At 43.5% G+C, this 18,040-nt stretch overlaps 1 protein-coding gene across 2 annotated transcripts in view; it reads left to right on the top strand.

The window, feature by feature from the left end:
• col5a1 (procollagen, type V, alpha 1) overlaps positions 1-18,040 on the top strand; it is a 118,677-nt gene that overhangs the window by 89,323 nt on the left and 11,314 nt on the right. For both annotated transcript variants that reach the window (XM_015943244.3, XM_015943243.3), the window contains exons 32-62: positions 361-414; positions 836-880; positions 1,061-1,114; positions 1,187-1,231; positions 1,320-1,373; positions 1,468-1,521; positions 1,601-1,654; positions 3,959-4,066; positions 4,163-4,252; positions 4,733-4,786; positions 4,963-5,070; positions 5,177-5,284; positions 9,981-10,034; positions 10,154-10,207; positions 10,287-10,394; positions 10,596-10,649; positions 10,721-10,828; positions 13,335-13,388; positions 13,498-13,605; positions 13,717-13,770; positions 13,861-13,914; positions 13,994-14,047; positions 14,152-14,205; positions 14,599-14,706; positions 14,821-14,874; positions 14,960-15,013; positions 15,165-15,272; positions 15,429-15,482; positions 15,567-15,602; positions 15,682-15,735; positions 15,827-16,094. In XM_015943244.3, coding sequence (XP_015798730.3) covers positions 361-414; positions 836-880; positions 1,061-1,114; positions 1,187-1,231; positions 1,320-1,373; positions 1,468-1,521; positions 1,601-1,654; positions 3,959-4,066; positions 4,163-4,252; positions 4,733-4,786; positions 4,963-5,070; positions 5,177-5,284; positions 9,981-10,034; positions 10,154-10,207; positions 10,287-10,394; positions 10,596-10,649; positions 10,721-10,828; positions 13,335-13,388; positions 13,498-13,605; positions 13,717-13,770; positions 13,861-13,914; positions 13,994-14,047; positions 14,152-14,205; positions 14,599-14,706; positions 14,821-14,874; positions 14,960-15,013; positions 15,165-15,272; positions 15,429-15,482; positions 15,567-15,602; positions 15,682-15,735; positions 15,827-16,094 — 2,320 coding nt within the window. The remainder of the gene's footprint in view (positions 1-360; positions 415-835; positions 881-1,060; positions 1,115-1,186; positions 1,232-1,319; positions 1,374-1,467; positions 1,522-1,600; positions 1,655-3,958; positions 4,067-4,162; positions 4,253-4,732; positions 4,787-4,962; positions 5,071-5,176; positions 5,285-9,980; positions 10,035-10,153; positions 10,208-10,286; positions 10,395-10,595; positions 10,650-10,720; positions 10,829-13,334; positions 13,389-13,497; positions 13,606-13,716; positions 13,771-13,860; positions 13,915-13,993; positions 14,048-14,151; positions 14,206-14,598; positions 14,707-14,820; positions 14,875-14,959; positions 15,014-15,164; positions 15,273-15,428; positions 15,483-15,566; positions 15,603-15,681; positions 15,736-15,826; positions 16,095-18,040) is intronic.

Here is an 18,040-nt window from a genome sequence, read left to right as displayed (position 1 = left end):
TTTAGCTGGATGTAATAGTATTTTTGATGCTTTATTTATATATTTAGTGTATTTAAAAGAGAATGAAACATGCGCTGTGCAGGCGGCTTTGCTGCACGTTTGATGGCTCATCCTTTAGCCTCTCTGAGGCAAAGCTGCAGTCTGACAGCTGGATGTGCTTGAAGCATCCTGATCAAAGGAAGGAGGATTTAAATGTGCTAGTTGCTGTCAACGCTCTGCTGCTGATACGATAATAAAAGCGCTGCGATCTTGTGTTTCACTCGGGATAATGGGCTCCACGTCTCTCAGAAAAAAGAAACAAGGCACGCATGTTTATGTTTCCTATCTCGGATGACTAATTACACCTTTTCTGACACACAGGGATCTCAGGGTTTCCAAGGGTTCCCCGGTGCCAATGGAGAGAAGGGATCTCGGGTATGCCGAGTGCATTTCTAAAGGGTTCTGGCCCTACAGGTGTTGGATCTAGGTGGAGCATTGGAGGCTGGCTTCTGTCCCAGATTCCTCCTTCATCGCCCCGCGAGCTACAAAAAAACCTACTCTGTTTATTACTGTGTGGTGCTTGAGCAATGTTTCATTTGCTTTGTTTGGGGATGGGCTATTAGCTTCCCAGTAAGAGTAACAGTTTGTCACCGGGAAGGGGGAGCCAGGACCACAAAGCATTTCGAGCTTCCAGTCGGAGAGGAAAGATAAAGCCTTTAAAGCACGTTCACAACACCTAGCTGAAAGTTAAAACACGTAACTGTTCACCAGCTTTAATGAGTGTTGCATTAGCATTTCTCTCCTTCATAACACGAGTGCCATCCGTTTGATCGCTGTGTGTTTTTAACGTCCGCAGGGAACGGGAGGAAAGCCAGGCCCACGAGGACAGAGGGGACCGACGGTTAGTCTTACTCAGCACACTTGAGCTTATCTACAGATGGCAAACTTGGCACCAGAGCAGTGGACACTCGGCCTGGTCATTCTTGGGAGAAAGCCAACCCAAGACCATGATTTATCTTAGTGTTTCCAGGTCAATCACACCTCTTGAGGGGTCTCTCTCTTTCTTTCTTTTTCAATTCAGGGGCCTCGAGGTGAAAGAGGACCAAGAGGACCGACGGGAAAAGCCGGCCCAAAGGTGTGTAACAGAATTCACTTTTCTATTCTTCTTGTATTCAAATATATTCAGCTTCTTATTTCATCCTTTTAGGGTAACTCAGGAAACGATGGACCTCCAGGACCTCCTGGTGAGAGGGTATGTAGTAGTGCTCTGTTTTTAAAATCCATGTCTTAAATGCTTTAAGAGATTATTGTTTTCTAATCTGTGGTAATATGTTCATCAGGGTTTACCGGGACCTCAGGGACCAACAGGTTTTCCGGGACCAAAGGGTCCACCTGTGAGTTTAGATACCAATCCCTCATCTGTCTTTGTTATCCTTACATTTACTTTAGATTTTTTTTTAAATTAATGGGAATGTGGGAATTTCTTAGGGACCTGCCGGGAAAGACGGGCTGCCTGGACATCCTGGACAGAGAGGAGAGACTGTAAGCTCGGTGCTTTGATCCCTCAGATCTTCTGTGTTGCACCTCATCAGTAAAGTGACTTGTTTCTTTTTGTACTCAGGGATTCCAAGGCAAGACAGGTCCTCCTGGTCCTCCAGGTGTCGTTGGACCTCAGGTGAGCCATTTTGCTGAACGTGTAAATAGCTTTCTACTAGGGATGTCCCGATCAGGTTTTCTTGCCCTCGAGTCCGAGTCATTTGACTTTGAGAATCTGCCGATATCGACTCCCGATCCGATACTTTGGATACTTAAAAAAAAAATAAGAAGAAAAGGAAGAAACTGTTCCAGAGTGTTCCTTATTTTTTATTTAATTACCTTTTATTTTAATTATTAACAACAGATCACTTCTGTGAGGTAGCTTGAACAATCAAGTAATAACATAAATTCTTCACTTTTGGACTTTATTGCAAATATAAAAAGTCTAATATAAAAACAGATCGCACTTCAACTTAAAATACCTGGCAGGGGTCTATTTTGCCTCGGCCCCCAAAATGCTTAGATACGCCCCTGGGCACGGGACGGAGTTTTGAAGATGATCTGAATTGTATCAACTATATAAATACTACATGCTGATAAGTTATTGCTTTATACAGGTACAAACGTGTAGTGGGATCAATCTACCTAGGTTATATTTTATTTTTTAAGAACTTTGTTTTGTTTTCTTGGTTTTTATTTTCCTGTCTTCCTGTCCTGTCTGTCTCTGATCTTCCTGCATCTCCCAGTCCTCCAGACAAGCTCCTGCCTGCTTCCTTCTTTTTCACCTCACAATTAACTTTTTAACTAGCAGATCAAATTCATCTATCGACCTAAAAAAAAGCAGAGTGTGCGCTGCGCTGCCCAGCTGCGCCAGTGACGAGCGCTGCAGCGGGGGCCGCGCGAGCGCGTCCACACGTCATGCTCAAATACAGACAGAACTGACCAGAGAGAAAATGAACAGACACGAACGACTGTGTGTTAATTATATATTTTTTGGTGACGCCACTTAGAAACTTAGAAAATGTTACTGTGGCCGTCTGCAGAGCGCAGCTGGAGTTCATGAATATTCAGCGGTCTGCCTGCAGCTCTCTGCTCAAAAGGATCCCTGCTACACTGAGTCCATATAAATAATATAAAATAGGTGGAAACTGGATCTTTTTTGTGCTCCTTCTGGGTGTGTAAGTTAAGGGCATCAGGGGAGCCTGACAACCTTTAGGGAGAACCAAGTTGCTCTCCTGTAATTTGAACCGAGTATCCAAGTCCGAATCGCGAAGTAAAGCCCGAGTCCCATCAGTCTGAAACCACGTGATCGGGGCCGATTTCCGATCATGTGATCGGATCGGGACATCCCTACTTTCTACTCCTATTTCCTGCATTAACCTCCAATAGAAGATAGACGGGGAAACGTTAGGATTTGAAAAGCCACTCATACCAAACCAAGTTTATTTATAAAGCTCATTTATAACAGCATGGCTGCGGCTAAATGGAGACCCATCAAAGATGGCGGCCGACTACTATGGTGGCTCCAGTAGGCATCAGTCCACGGAGCATCTACATAAATATGTCTGTAAAATAGTATCCATGTTCTCACCCATCTTGACTCGTGACGGGGAGGGCTGTTGTTGGTTTAGCGTGCGGGGAAATGCAGAGAATGTCTCGGCTAGTTGAAGCTAATGTTAGCATTAGCATCTCCACAACATGGCAGAACTCTTTCAGGTTTGTTAGTTGTTGAGGTAAAACAATAACGCTGAAGAGGAAATGGAGGCAGTGGAAGAGTTGTCATAGCTGTTAGCCAATTAGAAGAGAGATGTCTGAACATCATGAATGATAATGAGTAAGATCCTGCTGTTTTCTGCCCCCTTGTTCTCTAGCTAACTTCTACTTCCTAAAACAGGAGCGCCACGGCTTATTTGTTTTTCACCGAGAACAATTCACATTAGTGGAAAAACAGATTGTAGGTTTGCTTTAACATTTTACTTTGATTTTAACTACCTAAACTAAAAACTCCATAACGAAGTCTGACTAGTTGTCCGTTTTTATTTGGAAGCTGCAAGGAAACCAAAAAGTAACAGTTTTTGTTGGTCTAACACCAGCTGATTTATTATGGTATCTGTATTGTTGGAGCTGCGATTTAGGTTTGTTTTATTTCTTTTACATTAGCATTGGGCTCTTCATCCATTATACATGCAGACTTTAATTCAAGCAGCTCTCCCAATTCCAGCCGAGAATGTTCATAATAACAGAGCTATAATGCAGCTTTAATGAGTAGCAGACCTCCCACACAGCAAATGTTCAGCCTCTCCACAAGATATTGAAAGAATTTTATCATCTTTGTGTTTTTCCTAATTGCTAATTATCTGATTTTGTTCTTCAAACCTTTTCTGTATATCAGGTAAAAGCTTTATCTCTTCCATTTTTTAAACACGTTTTATTTCATTTGTAGGGACCAACTGGTGAAACTGGACAAATGGGAGACCGAGGCCACCCTGGACCCCCAGGTCCACCCGGTGAGCACGGTCTGCCTGGACCTGCCGGGAAAGAAGGAGCCAAGGTGAATTTGTGGTTAAGGGTTGCTCTTAGCTAGATGCAAAACTTACATGCAATCAAACTGATCACCTCTATCCATCTCTGTCCTTTTTGCATGTAGGGGGATCCTGGTCCTGCTGGCCCAGCAGGTAAAGATGGTCCTCCTGGGCAAAGAGGTTTTCCTGGAGATAGAGGTCTTCCTGGTCCTGTGGTAAGTATATTCTCCGGCTGAGTACTCATAATACCTCCTTAAAGGATAATATGTTCCACTGCTTGGTTGTTGTGTAATGTATTAGGCTGTAAAAATGTGTGGAGCTTCAAGAATGAGAGACCAGACCTCTAAGTGGGTTTTAGAGAAAGAACAAACTGATTTATTTTAGGTTTTATTATTTTTAATTCATGTACTTGTGCAATTTAGTTCACTTTCTCTGTGCAAACATGTCAGTTGTAGAAACAGAGTTAAGTACAACATCAGGAATCGCATCCGTGGATGCACAGGCCGCTCTGTGATGATACGGAGGGTGATGCAGCAGGATTTGGTAAAGCAGGGTTAGCTGGCTTTGGAGACTACAGGAGGTTTTCCACCTCACGCTGAGCCCGTTTAAAGATGGAGAGTCTGGAAGGCAGGATGCTTCCTCAACAGATGTGTCATTCTTGTTCCTGAAACCATTGTTTAATATTTGCTCTGCAGGGAGCTCATGGCCTGAAAGGGAACGAGGGTCCTCAAGGCCCACCTGGCCCTGCTGTGAGTACGATTTACTGCATCTGCATCCTTGTTCTGTCTCCATGTAGGATCATTTCCTTCATGACGACCATAGTCCTGCTTAATGAAGAGAAGTCGTTTTGATGCAGTGGGTGATTATTTGCATATGACTGGATGTTCTAAGAGTTTAGCTTTACCGGTTTGATGTGTTTATATAGGGTTCCCCTGGTGAGAGGGGTCCTGCCGGCCCAGCTGGACCTACAGGCCTCCCTGGACGTACTGGCCCTCAGGGACCTCCAGGCACTGCTGGAGAGAAAGGTGGACCGGTAGGAAGAGTGCATTACTAAAATATCTATAATTTTCTAAATATGTAGCATGTTTAGCCTGGGATGACCTTGTGACCCTGTGCTTTGTTATAAAAAACATCTTTAGGGAGAGAAAGGACCTCAAGGACCAGCTGGAAGAGATGGTATTCAGGGACCTGTGGGTCTTCCAGGGCCTGGAGGACCTCCTGGACCCCCAGGGGAGGATGGAGATAAGGTCAGGTTATATTTAATGGCTTATTTCCTGGTCAGTGAGAATAAAAGTGTGATGGAATTCAGGAAGTTTCTTTTTTTCCTATCAGTCTCTTTTTTACCATTAAGCATGCATGACAAGCAAGTGCAGCCATTTAACCTTACAGTAGACGCCAACGTCGAAATCTCGCCCTGATAGCTTCTTGTCTTCTTTGTTCTACGACTTTAAACGCTCTAAAGGGATCTTGTTTGACAGAGCTATCGTGGATTTGCAGCTCCTTAAAAGGCCACGTGGCCTTGTCGCTGCCGCTCAGCGCTGCTCTGTACAAACAAGAGTGAAGAGAAAGGTTTGAATTCTGCTGCAGCGACAGAATTGTCAAAGTGGCACTTTAGTATTCAGAGCCAAGAGCAACTTTTTATCCTCTCTAAAAACATTTGCAGGGAGATCAGCCATGGAGAAACTGAAAGGATAAGCTCTCATCCTTTGAAGATTGCCTCAGTTCTTAACCGGCCTTACGCTGGTCCCCGTGGTGTAGATGGACACAAAGAACTTCGAGGGTATTTACCATGCAGATAAAACGGATATCACAGGCTAATGTTTACACACACTCTCAGACACTTCCTTATAATAAGGCCTATCTGTGTGGAGTGAGAGTGTTGGTGGTTTTAAGGAACAAAACACAATGTCTGACTAAAACTCAGAAGCAAATGCTTTTAGCTCTGATAGTTATTAGCGATTAATTTATTTTTTTGTTCGCACGCCCACTGTGAGCTCTGAAAGCATATTTTAGTTAATTTGTTGGAAGCTGTGTCAGATGCATGTAATGAACTTTTCTTTTTTGCCAATGACTCCTGATTTTTAAATTAACAGCTTATTTTTTAGAGAAAATATTTAAAGAAAACATTAACAAATCCAGGGAGGAAAAAGTCTCTTCGAAAGAAGGTGGAGCTTCTTCTTTCGTTTTTAAATTGGTTTTACATATAAGTAGCCTGGCAAGCAATTCTCAATATGTAAACATACATATAGTCTGACCACGACCCATTGCCAGCTCAGTTCGGGGGCAGAATCTATGGTTGTGTTTCTGTTTCCGCATGCTAGGACAGTGAGCAACATGACATACTCAACGCTATGGATTCAGAAAACCTTATTTCTCCTCGAGTGGCAATTTAGGACACGAGTGAGCAGCACAACAATGACAGAATACTAGTTATAAAAGTTGCCATGCCATAAAAGTTATAAAAACCTAAGATGTCCAAAGGGACAATATAGACAGCTTGTCATGCCAGTCAACAAGGCTGTCCACCATACATGGTCAAAAAAGAGGCAAATACATTAATTTTCTTAATAAAGGACTTTGGCACCTCTGTCTGAGTCAAAGAAAAACCCCACGCCTAAATAGTCCAAAGTTGATGCTAAAGCTACTTTAAATGAGCCACCTCCATCTTTGTTGTTCTGCTCAGTCTCATCATCCCGCTCACCAAACCGATAGAGCTATGTTATTGGCCACCAAACTGATAGAGCTCTGTTATTGGCCACCAAACCGATAGAGCTCTGTTATTGGCCACCAAACCGATAGAGCTCTGTTATTGTCCACCAAACCGATAAGAGCTCTGTTATTGGCCACCAAACCAATAGAGCTTTGTGATCGGCTTACCAAACCGATAGAGCTCTGTTATTGGCCACCAAATCGATTGAGCTCTGTTATTGTCCACCAAACCGATAGAGCTCTGTTATTGTCCACCAAACCGATAGAGCTCTGTTATTGTCCACCAAACCGATAGAGCTCTGTGATTGGCCACCAAACCGATAGAGCTCTGTTATTGGGCACCGAACCGATAGAGCTCTGTTATTGGCCACCAAACTGATAGAGCTCTGTTATTGGCCACCAAACTGATAGAGCTCTGTTATTGGCCACCAAACCGATAGAGCTCTGTGATTGGCCTACCAAACCGATAGAGCTCTGTTATTGGCCACCAAACCGATAGAGCTCTGTGATTGGCCTACCAAACCGATAGAGCTCTGTTATTGGCCACCAAACCGATAGAGCTCTGTTATTGGGCACCGAACCGATAGAGCTCTGTTATTGTCCACCAAACCGATAGAGCTCTGTTATTGGCCAGAGCTCTGTTATTGTCCACCAAACCGATAGAGCTCTGTTATTGTCCACCAAACCGATAGAGCTCTGTTATTGGGCACCGAACCGATAGAGCTCTGTTATTGTCCACCAAACCGATAGAGCTCTGTTATTGGCCAGAGCTCTGTTATTGGCCACCGAACCGATAGAGCTCTGTTATTGGCCACCAAACCGATAGAGCTCTGTTATTGGCCACCAAACCGATAGAGCTCTGTTATTGGCCAGAGCTCTGTTATTGGCCACCAAACCGATAGAGCTCTGTTATTGGCCACCAAACCGATAGAGCTCTGTTATTGGCCAGAGCTCTGTTATTGGCCACCAAACCGATAGAGCTCTGTTATTGGCCACCAAACCGATAGAGCTCTGTTATTGGCCAGAGCTCTGTTATTGGCCACCAAACCGATAGAGCTCTGTGATTGGCCTACCAAACCGATAGAGCTCTGTGATTGGCCTACCAAACCGATAGAGCTCTGTTATTGGCCAGAGCTCTGTTATTGGCCACCAAACTGATAGAGCTCTGTTATTGGCCACCAAACCGATAGAGCTCTGTTATTGGCCACCAAACCGATAGAGCTCTGTTATTGGCCACCAAACCAATAGAGCTTTGTGATCGGCTTACCAAACCGATAGAGCTCTGTTATTGGCCACCAAACCGATAGAGCTCTGTTATTGTCCACCAAACCGATAGAGCTCTGTTATTGTCCACCAAACCGATAGAGCTCTGTTATTGTCCACCAAACCGATAGAGCTCTGTTATTGTCCACCAAACCGATAGAGCTCTGTTATTGTCCACCAAACCGATAGAGCTCTGTTATTGTCCACCAAACCGATAGAGCTCTGTTATTGTCCACCAAACTGATAGAGCTCTGTTATTGTCCACCAAACCGATAGAGCTCTGTTATTGGCCACCAAACCGATAGAGCTCTGTTATTGTCCACTGAACCGATAGAGCTCTGTTATTGGCCACCGAACCGATAGAGCTCTGTGATTGGCCACCAAACCGATAGAGCTCTGTTATTGGCCACCAAACTGATAGAGCTCTGTTATTGGCCACCAAACCGATAGAGCTCTGTTATTGGGCACCAAACCGATAGAGCTCTGTTATTGGCCACCAAACCGATAGAGCTCTGTTATTGTCCACCGAACCGATAGAGCTCTGTTATTGGCCACCAAACCGATAGAGCTCTGTGATTGGCCACCAAACCGATAGAGCTCTGTTATTGGCCACCAAACCGATAGAGCTCTGTTATTGGGCACCAAACCGATAGAGCTCTGTTATTGGGCACCAAACCGATAGAGCTCTGTTATTGTCCACCAAACCGATAGAGCTCTGTTATTGTCCACCAAACCGATAGAGCTCTGTTATTGTCCACCAAACCGATAGAGCTCTGTTATTGTCCACCAAACCGATAGAGCTCTGTGATTGGCCACCAAACCGATCGAGCTCTGTTATTGGCCACCGAACCGATAGAGCTCTGTGATTGGCCACCAAACCGATAGAGCTCTGTTATTGGGCACCGAACCGATAGAGCTCTGTTATTGGCCACCAAACCGATAGAGCTCTGTTATTGGCCACCAAACTGAAAGAGCTCTGTGATTGGCCTACCAAACCGATAGAGCTCTGTTATTGGCCACCAAACCGATAGAGCTCTGTGATTGGCCTACCAAACCGATAGAGCTCTGTTATTGGCCACCAAACCGATAGAGCTCTGTTATTGGGCACCAAACCGATAGATCTCTGTTATTGTCCACCAAACCGATATAGCTCTGTTATTGGCCAGAGCTCTGTTATTGTCCACCAAACCGATAGAGCTCTGTTATTGGCCACCAAACCGACAGAGCTCTGTTATTGTCCACCAAACCGATAGAGCTCTGTTATTGGCCAGAGCTCTGTTATTGGCCACCAAACCGATAGAGCTCTGTTATTGGCCACCAAACCGATAGAGCTCTGTTATTGGCCACCAAACCGATAGAGCTCTGTGATTGTCCACCAAACCGATAGAGCTCTGTTATTGTCCACCAAACCGATAGAGCTCTGTTATTGTCCACCAAACCGATAGAGCTCTGTTATTGGCCACCAAACCGATAGAGCTCTGTTATTGGCCACCAAACCGATAGAGCTCTATTATTGGCCACCAAACCGATAGAGCTCTGTTATTTGGCCACCAAACCGATAGAGCTCTTTTATTTGGCCACCAAACCAATAGAGCTCTGTTATTGGCCACCAAGCCGATAGAGCTCTGTTATTGGCCACCAAACCGATTGAGCTCTGTGATTGGCCACCAAACCGATAGAGCTCTGTGACTGCCTCACCAAACCGATAGAGTGCAGTTATTGGTGTAACACAAAACTGCTCAGGCCGATTGTATACCTGCCAAAGGTCCTCCAGAGTGTGGCTAGACCGACCTGGAGAGCAAAATCTTTTTGATACTGCTACAGTCTGTCTAGATTTCTAGGCTAATATATAACATTTTCTCTTATTGGGAATTTTTATATAATTTAGCATTCTCAAGTTATATTTCCCTCCTTTTGCTGATGACTTTCAACCTGTTCTGTGTTTCACACTTTGATGGTGTCGTTTCACAGGGGGAAATTGGTGAACCGGGCCAGAAAGGAAGTAAAGGTGACAAAGGAGAACATGTAAGTTGTTTACTTTTGAAACATCGACAGGTATTTACAATTCTGACTATAAGCCAGGTTTCTGTTGAATTCATCATGAGCAAAATTAACAACATCTTTTTAATATGCTTCCTCATTAGGGTCCACCAGGCCCAACTGGCCCTCAAGGCCCCGTTGGAGCACCAGGTCCTGCTGTAAGTGTCAACATTGTGCCCAAATTCCCAATTGTTTACGTTTCTTGGTTTCTGAATCAACATATTATCTGTTTTTCAGGGTGCTGATGGGGAGCCGGGTCCTAGAGGTCAACAGGGTATGTTTGGACAAAAGGGAGACGAAGGGTCAAGAGGCTTCCCAGGACCTCCAGGCCCAGTCGGGCTGCAGGTATGCATTACAATGAACAAGATAATCTCCAAGTGCAGGTTTTGTACTAGTCAAAACTAGCTTATTTGGTCCTACTATTTTCTGTGTCTCTTTTTTTATTATTACTTTATAACCACATTTTTAGTCCTTCACTGTTTTTATTGTTTGTGTTTGTTGTACTTTGACCTTAAAACATAAAACATTCCTGTGGTGATTTTTTAGGGTTTGCCTGGCCCGCCTGGTGAGAAAGGTGAAACTGGAGATGTTGGTCAGATGGTAAGATTGTATTCTGTACACTTTAACAATGCTGTCCATACAAAAACTTTCAAAGTACATTTCTATGATAGGGTCCACCTGGTCCTCCTGGTCCCAGAGGCCCCTCTGGACCCCCAGGAGCCGACGGCCCTCAGGGACCCCCTGGTGGTATTGGAAACCCTGGTGCTGTGGGAGAAAAGGTGAATCTTTCATCTTGTTTATTTATTGGAGTTTGACACATTTTATTTGTTATTGCATTTGATGCTGCTCTGCTGAAATTGGGCTAACCGGACACGTCATGTTTTTGGTGCATATGCTTGAAAGAAAAACCAGCTAAGGAAAATTCTGGAAGTACATTGACATTTTACATGTCCCTTACTGTATTACCCTTTTAAACAGGGCATAAAATGTTTTTCTACAAAAAAGTGACAGATGCAAACAAATCTAACGAACAGGCAGCCATCCTCTAATGGATTGCTGGATGGATTGACTCAAAGGCGTCCTTTTGCAGTTCTTAAATGGCAGATGCATTATTAAAAGCCGCTTACATAAAACGTGATACAGTTCTCATCTGTTGCTGCTGTTTCATTATAAAATGTTTGTTTTGGCAGCGGCTGAAATGCGGCGCCGTGCACTTTAGCGACACTCTCTCTGTTGTGTCAGTGGGATTTGTTTTATCAAGTTCAGTCAATAGAATCACCTTTTGCTCCTTTGTAATCTCCCTGAGGAGACTCTGCACAAAAACACAGACCGCTCCTTTTGGCTAATTGCAGCTGATTTGGCGTTTTATTAGCTCTTATCAGCTCAGAGTGCTGGCAAGTAGCTCAGATGCATACCTCATGTATCTGTGATGAGCAGCTGTCTTTTATGCTTTTGGTTTTTCTGTTCTCAGCAGATTTTGTTCTTAGCACCCCTTTGGTGGACATAAGCATGCTGTCAGAAGGATGATGCCCAGGCCTTTGTAGTATCAAATGCAGCATTGTATAAGGGAAAAAAAATGTGTGTGTTGCTAAAACCTAAAGAAACAAATCTGGCCAGTGTGAGCTTTTTAAAACCAAACATGAGGCTTTTTTTGTAAGGCGACACCAATTTGGAGCTCCCATTGAGTTGTTCATATTTAAAGGAGCAATTTGTCAGAAATCTACAGTGAAATAATCACAAAACAGTCTAATGTCTCAATTATGTTGGACGGAAGGTTATGCTGAAATAAATTAAATTCTCAGCTGACTGGCGGTCGTCAGTTTTTCTCCTTTTGAATAAACCGAACAGGACGTAGTTACTATTCACACTCTGTGAGTCTGTGAGGTTGCTAAATCTGCAGCAAGCTAATGCTGCGTTGCTTCGACACTGGCCGGCGAAAAGCTCCAGGGTTTTGGCGCACCTGTTTCAGGATCTAGAAGTGAGCCACATCAGAGGAGAGTTTCAGACGGCAGGATTAGAAGTCTTATTTCCTGATATTTAGACATCTCACCTCTGATTGGCTAACAACAACACAACTCTTCCACTGACTCCATTTACCTTGTAACATTGATGTTTTATCTCCACGAATAACACAAGCCTAAAGGAGCTGTGTGGTGAAGTTGCTAATGTTAGCCAAAATTTTCTCAGCTGTTTCCTGGATGTTAAAAAAATTAGTCAAGACAAAAAAAATCAGTGACCGATTATAATCAGAAATAATTATTTAATAAATGTTTTTTCAGTGAATCACATCTCTAAAAAACAGGGTATCCGCGGATCCTTAAAAAGTCTTAAAAAGTCTTAAATTTACTTTTCCAAATTTAAGGCCTTAAAAATCCTTAAAAATGACAAATAATCCTTAAATACAGTTTCCAAAGGTCTTAAATTACCAAAGACTCAATAAACAAGATTATTTTATTTCTATAAAATTTTCATGAATTTCTAGTTGGTATTCAGCATTTTTTTTTGTATGATGTTGGCGTAAGCAGAACCGTACACATTCAGTTGGTTGTGAAAGGGGGCTTTTTCTAGATGAGCACATTAGCTGGTTGAGCTAGTGGGAGCTTGCGCCATGGGGAAGTGCAAGTTTAATGGTAACTGGATGGCTAATCCCACGTTCGCGACGTGGTTAGCACCGGTTCCAGGCAATAGCTGGAAAATAAAGCTTAAATGTAATTATAAAAATAGCTTAAATTTGGCTCCCTTAAACCTGCAGATACCCTGAAAAATAAACTGCAGTACCAACATTTGACCACAGGATGTCATTCTTTCAAATTGCACTTTTAAGGAAATCATCATAACAGAACCGTGCTATTGATTTACTCGTCATCTTCCAAACATGACATAGGACGGTATTTTTCCACCAAGCAGGTGTGGCAGAATGCATTTGTCGTAAACGTCCGCAGGGCAGGCTGTAGGCCTGTGTGACAGTGAGTAACGATACACCTGGGGTGTAGGTGAGCCAGCAGGACAACTGTTCAATAGGGCAAGAGGAAGAGGACAAGATATATGTACAGAGTCCAAACAGAACCGTGAGGTCAGCACTCTCTGCTCCAGTCGCCCAATCCGCCTTCTGTTGATGGATTGAAATCTCTTATGCCATCTCTTTCTTTTCCCATTCGGGTGACAAGGGCGCTGGGACACTCGGGGCTGATTTGTAGAACCACACAGGATCAACAAATCCCCTCACTGATAACGTGTGTGTGTCTCCCTGTCCCACCTTCACCCCTCCACGATCTGTTTTCTCAGGGAGACGCTGGTGAAACAGGAGAGCCAGGACTTCAGGGGGAAGTTGGACCACCAGTGAGTAATTTTATTTTATTTTTTTGTTTCTACTTAAAACATAAAAAGAAAAGCCACCATCAGGACTTGGTCGCCTGTTTATTTATGTTTTCTTGATCAATTATTCTAGGGTCCAAGAGGAGAGCGTGGAGAGAAAGGAGAATCTGGGCCTGCTGGAGCTGCTGGACCTCCTGGTCCCAAAGGTCCCCCTGGAGATGATGGTCCCAAGGGCAGCCCAGTAAGTTCCATTCATCCTTCACCTGAAAATTAAATGCACTCATGTTTCAAACAGGTATATAGTATAAATTGTTTGTGTCAAAAATCTAAAACAGCTTTTTCTAAATTTCAGGGTCCAAGTGGATTTCCTGGAGACCCTGGTCCACCCGGAGAGCCCGGTCCAGCTGTAAGTTTTTTCAAACTTGTCATCTGATTTATAAATACACCTTTAATGATAATCTTCTTTGACTGAGGTTCTGCTCATTTTATATTTTAGGGTTTAGATGGTCCCGCTGGTGACAAAGGGGATGATGGAGAAGCTGGTCAGCCTGTGAGTGGTTTTATTTTCTCAATCTGAAGTCATTGTTAAAAATTCAAAACTTAAAAAAGGCATTTTTATTTTAATTCAGGGATCACCTGGACCCACTGGAGAATCCGGTCCATCTGGACCACCAGGAAAGAGAGTGAGTACAGTCTCAAGTTTTCTCTATCATGTCTGAGCAGAAAGGTTTATGCTTCAAAAAGTTACGGCCGTTTGACTTTGGGTCAACCTTGTTCCTTAAAACAGGGCCCTCCTGGAGCACCAGGACCTGAGGGAAGGCAAGGAGAGAAAGGAGCCAAGGTAATTTATTCAAAGGGAGGGGAACAGAGTTTAATGAATGTTGTAGTTCAAAGATAGAGAGACGTCGACGGTGGGTCAGGGGTTTTTTTCCTTGTAACCCATGGGTTGCAGGTTAAAACCCAGACAGTTGTCTCCCCCCCCCCCCCCCCCCCCACCTCCCCCAGCCTTCTGGTAGTGGTTGGAGGGACCGGTGGTACCTGTGTTCAGCAGCCTCGCCTCTATGTCAGTGTGCTCGATTGCAGCTGTGGCTACGCTGTAGCTCATCACCCTCAGTGTGTGAACGGATGAATGACTCAGCAGTTTGGAGTCCTCTGACCCAGAAGGCACCACAAAAGTGTGGGTCATTTATCATGTGAATAAAACATTTCCATAAACCTGGTGTCTATCTGAAAGGGGGAGCCCGGCATCGAAGGTCCCCAAGGAAAGACGGGTCCTGTTGGCCCTCAAGGATCGCCTGGAAAGCCTGGTTCTGAAGGACTTAGGGGTATTCCTGGTTCAGTTGTGAGTAGTTTTGTTTCTCTACACATTTGAATCACAGTCGTGTCTTGAAACATTTTCAGTCATGTTTAAATAAACATAGAGTCAAAAATACCAACTCGTTTGTGTCTCTTGAAGGGAGAGCAAGGACTGCCTGGTCCGCCAGGCCCAGATGGACCTCCTGGACCCATGGTAAGTAGAAAAGACCTCGTGAACTTTTGGTACCGTTCTTTGTGGCGTGTTGTGATGTGAATGGTGCGTCCTTTTTGCCTGACAGGGCCCTCCTGGTTTACCGGGTTTGAAAGGAGACTCTGGTGTGAAAGGAGAAAAGGTGAATCACACAATAAAAACTGAAGTATTTATATTTTGCTATAATTAGTGAGATTTATTAGCCTCCAGTTGTTTGAATGGTACTGTAATAATCTAGTATATTAGGGTATTATTCACTGTTGCATCAATATGAATTTGTGTTCTGTCTTAAGGGCCATCCTGGTCTGATTGGTCTGATTGGTCCACCGGGTGAACAGGGAGAGAAGGGTGACAGGGGTCTTCCAGGTCCTCCAGGGTCATCTGGTCCAAAAGGAGACAATGTAAGAAAAGCCGACCTAACAGGAGCAGGCTCTTGAGAGTTTTTTGTCCTTTTTAATGCATTTTTAAGTTAACTGAATAATTTTGTACAAATCACATTCGCTGATGGTGGTCCTTCTGTAACCAGAACCGTTATGGGATTGCATTTTCTCCTTCAGGGTATTTCAGGTCCTACAGGTCCACTTGGTCCCATCGGCCCTCCTGGGTTACCTGTAAGTTTTATTTATCATTACAACAGCCCAGTGCGGCTATTTACTGCATCACTATTGATTACTCCGTCACCTTTGTGTCTACAGGGTCCTCCTGGTCCGAAAGGAGCCAAAGGGTCATCTGTAAGTGATTTACAGAATCCTCGTCACTGAAACCCAGCAACAATTTGTCAAGATTAATCATGAGTTCATTTTCTTTTAGGGTCAAACGGGACCAAAAGGAGAGACAGGTTCACCTGGACTTCCTGGTCCTCCTGTGAGTGCACGTTTCTGTTTCTAACAACAGTGTTTTATGGATGCTTTTACATTGTAGCTGGTATTCATCTCTATCCATCTCTCCATAACAGGGCCCTCCTGGTGATGTCATCCACCCGCTCCCCTTAGAAGCTCCCATGAAGGGCAGGACACGCAGGAACATCGATGCCAGCCAGTTGGTCGACGACGCCCCCGCGGATGCCAGCTACAAGGACTACGATGACGGCATGGAGGAAATATTTGGCTCACTCAACTCACTCAAGCTGGAGATCGAGCAGATGAAGCATCCACTGGGCACGCAGAGCAACCCTGCTCGTACCTGCAAGGACCTGCAGCTCTGCCACCCGGATTTCCCTGATGGTTGGTATCGACTAAACAGTGTCCATTTAGTTGTTCTATTAAACCGGTTAAACAAAACAAAGTGTTCCACGCTAAACAGCTATGCCCAATGGCCACCATGGCCCTATAAAAAGCAAGAGTCATTGGAGAAGATCACTTAAAAACCAAAGCTAGGGCAAAGCGGGCTTAAAGAAATAATAAATATTGAATTTAATTACAAAACCCTTAGGGGTAAAAGGTTAAAGGGAGATTACCGAAGCAGAAAGTGGATAAATGAAACTAACATAAGAGCTCTGTGAGCAAAAACAGTGCAGGGCAGGAAATACAGAACTGGCATGGTCCAGTGGCAACAGAACCAGGAACTAAAGGGGAAACAAGCCAAACTGGTATTTAATGAGATAGAACTCATGTGTGAATTAAACCAGGAAGTAAAATCGGAGGCAAGTAATAGAAATAAAACAGGAAACAAAGTCTAAGGCGAAAAGAAAATCAACAGAAAAACTTAAAAACCTCAATAGTCATACTGAGAAATCAGTTCCTGTGGATAAAACCTAAACGTGACTCAGTCTAGACAGATGAACCACGGGAACATTGATGTTAAAACGCCTCAGTTTAAAGAGCAAGTCACCCCCCGACCAGAGTCTCACTCCACCAACACTTCCTGTTTGAAAAAAGCCGCAAAAGGAGGCGTTGCCTGGTGTAACGAGAGGGCGGCGTTGCGGCAGTAAGTGACATCACCTTCATATTTCCTTGCTCAGAGATTTTCCGTTAATGAATTAAACCGAAACACACACACACACACACACACACACACACACACACACACACACACACACACACACACACTCACACACACACACACACACACACACACACACACACACACACACACACTCACACACACACACACGCACACACACACACACACACACACACACACACACACACACACTCACACACACACACACACTCACACGCACACACACACATGCACACATTCGCACACATTCACACACATGCATGCACATTCACACACACACACACACACGCTCACCTTGAGAGGCGCCATTTCTTCCTTTCTTTTCTCTTTGAGCCTTACCCTGTACCATCTTTATCTTCATCTCCACCCACAGCACCAGCCACAGCTTTATGTTATTTTATGGTCCTTTTAACTTCATCACAGGAGTGGGTAAAAATGTGCATCTCAACTCAAAATCAACAGGATCGAAAGCTCTAATTCAACTAAGTGTGCTTTTATTAGTAAACCTCTGCCTTCTAATGTGTCACTGGGACAAACAAGACTTTCATTAATTTCCCTTGCTGGTCTTTAGATACTCCTCTCTAATTATTTATGCACCAAAGAATTAATAGTATTTTTTGTTGGGAACTTAATCAACAGAAAATGAAAATAACATTCAGACAGAACTAGTCAATCATTAAACATAACTGCATGATGCATCCTAAATATTATTGCAGCTTATTCATTTGTTTTAATCAATGCTGAAGTTTTATTGCATTGACTTTTGGATATTCACACATTTTTATCATACTTCTTCAGACTAGTACAGGATTATTCATCAACAGGAAAACAATCTTTAACCACAGAAGGTTTAATATCTAAGGAGGAGTTTTATTCTGTCGATGTAATGTTACTAAGCATGATGAACATAAGTAAGAAAGGATGATTTATTTTGTGGATCATCACTTTACTTACATTTGTGATAAAATACCAACAACTACAAAAAATGTTTTAGTTCCATTTAACATTTAAATGGTTGCTTTAAAGAGCAAGTCACCCCCAAATCAACTGTTTTTTGCTAATAAACTATATAAATGAGTGTCTAATTGTGCTGGTGACACGTGTAGTCAATATTTTGGCACTTTAGTGCGTCTGAGTAGAAATGTAAATTTTCTGCCTAAAACTGTGAATGTTGCGCCCTCTTCTGATAAAAACTCTGCACTGACTT

The sequence above is a fragment of the Nothobranchius furzeri genome, chromosome 6 (genome assembly GCF_043380555.1).
Source record: "Nothobranchius furzeri strain GRZ-AD chromosome 6, NfurGRZ-RIMD1, whole genome shotgun sequence".
NCBI lineage: Eukaryota > Metazoa > Chordata > Actinopteri > Cyprinodontiformes > Nothobranchiidae > Nothobranchius > Nothobranchius furzeri.
The sequence above is the reverse complement of the archived record's forward strand: the minus strand, read 5'-3'. Positions and strand labels throughout refer to the sequence as shown.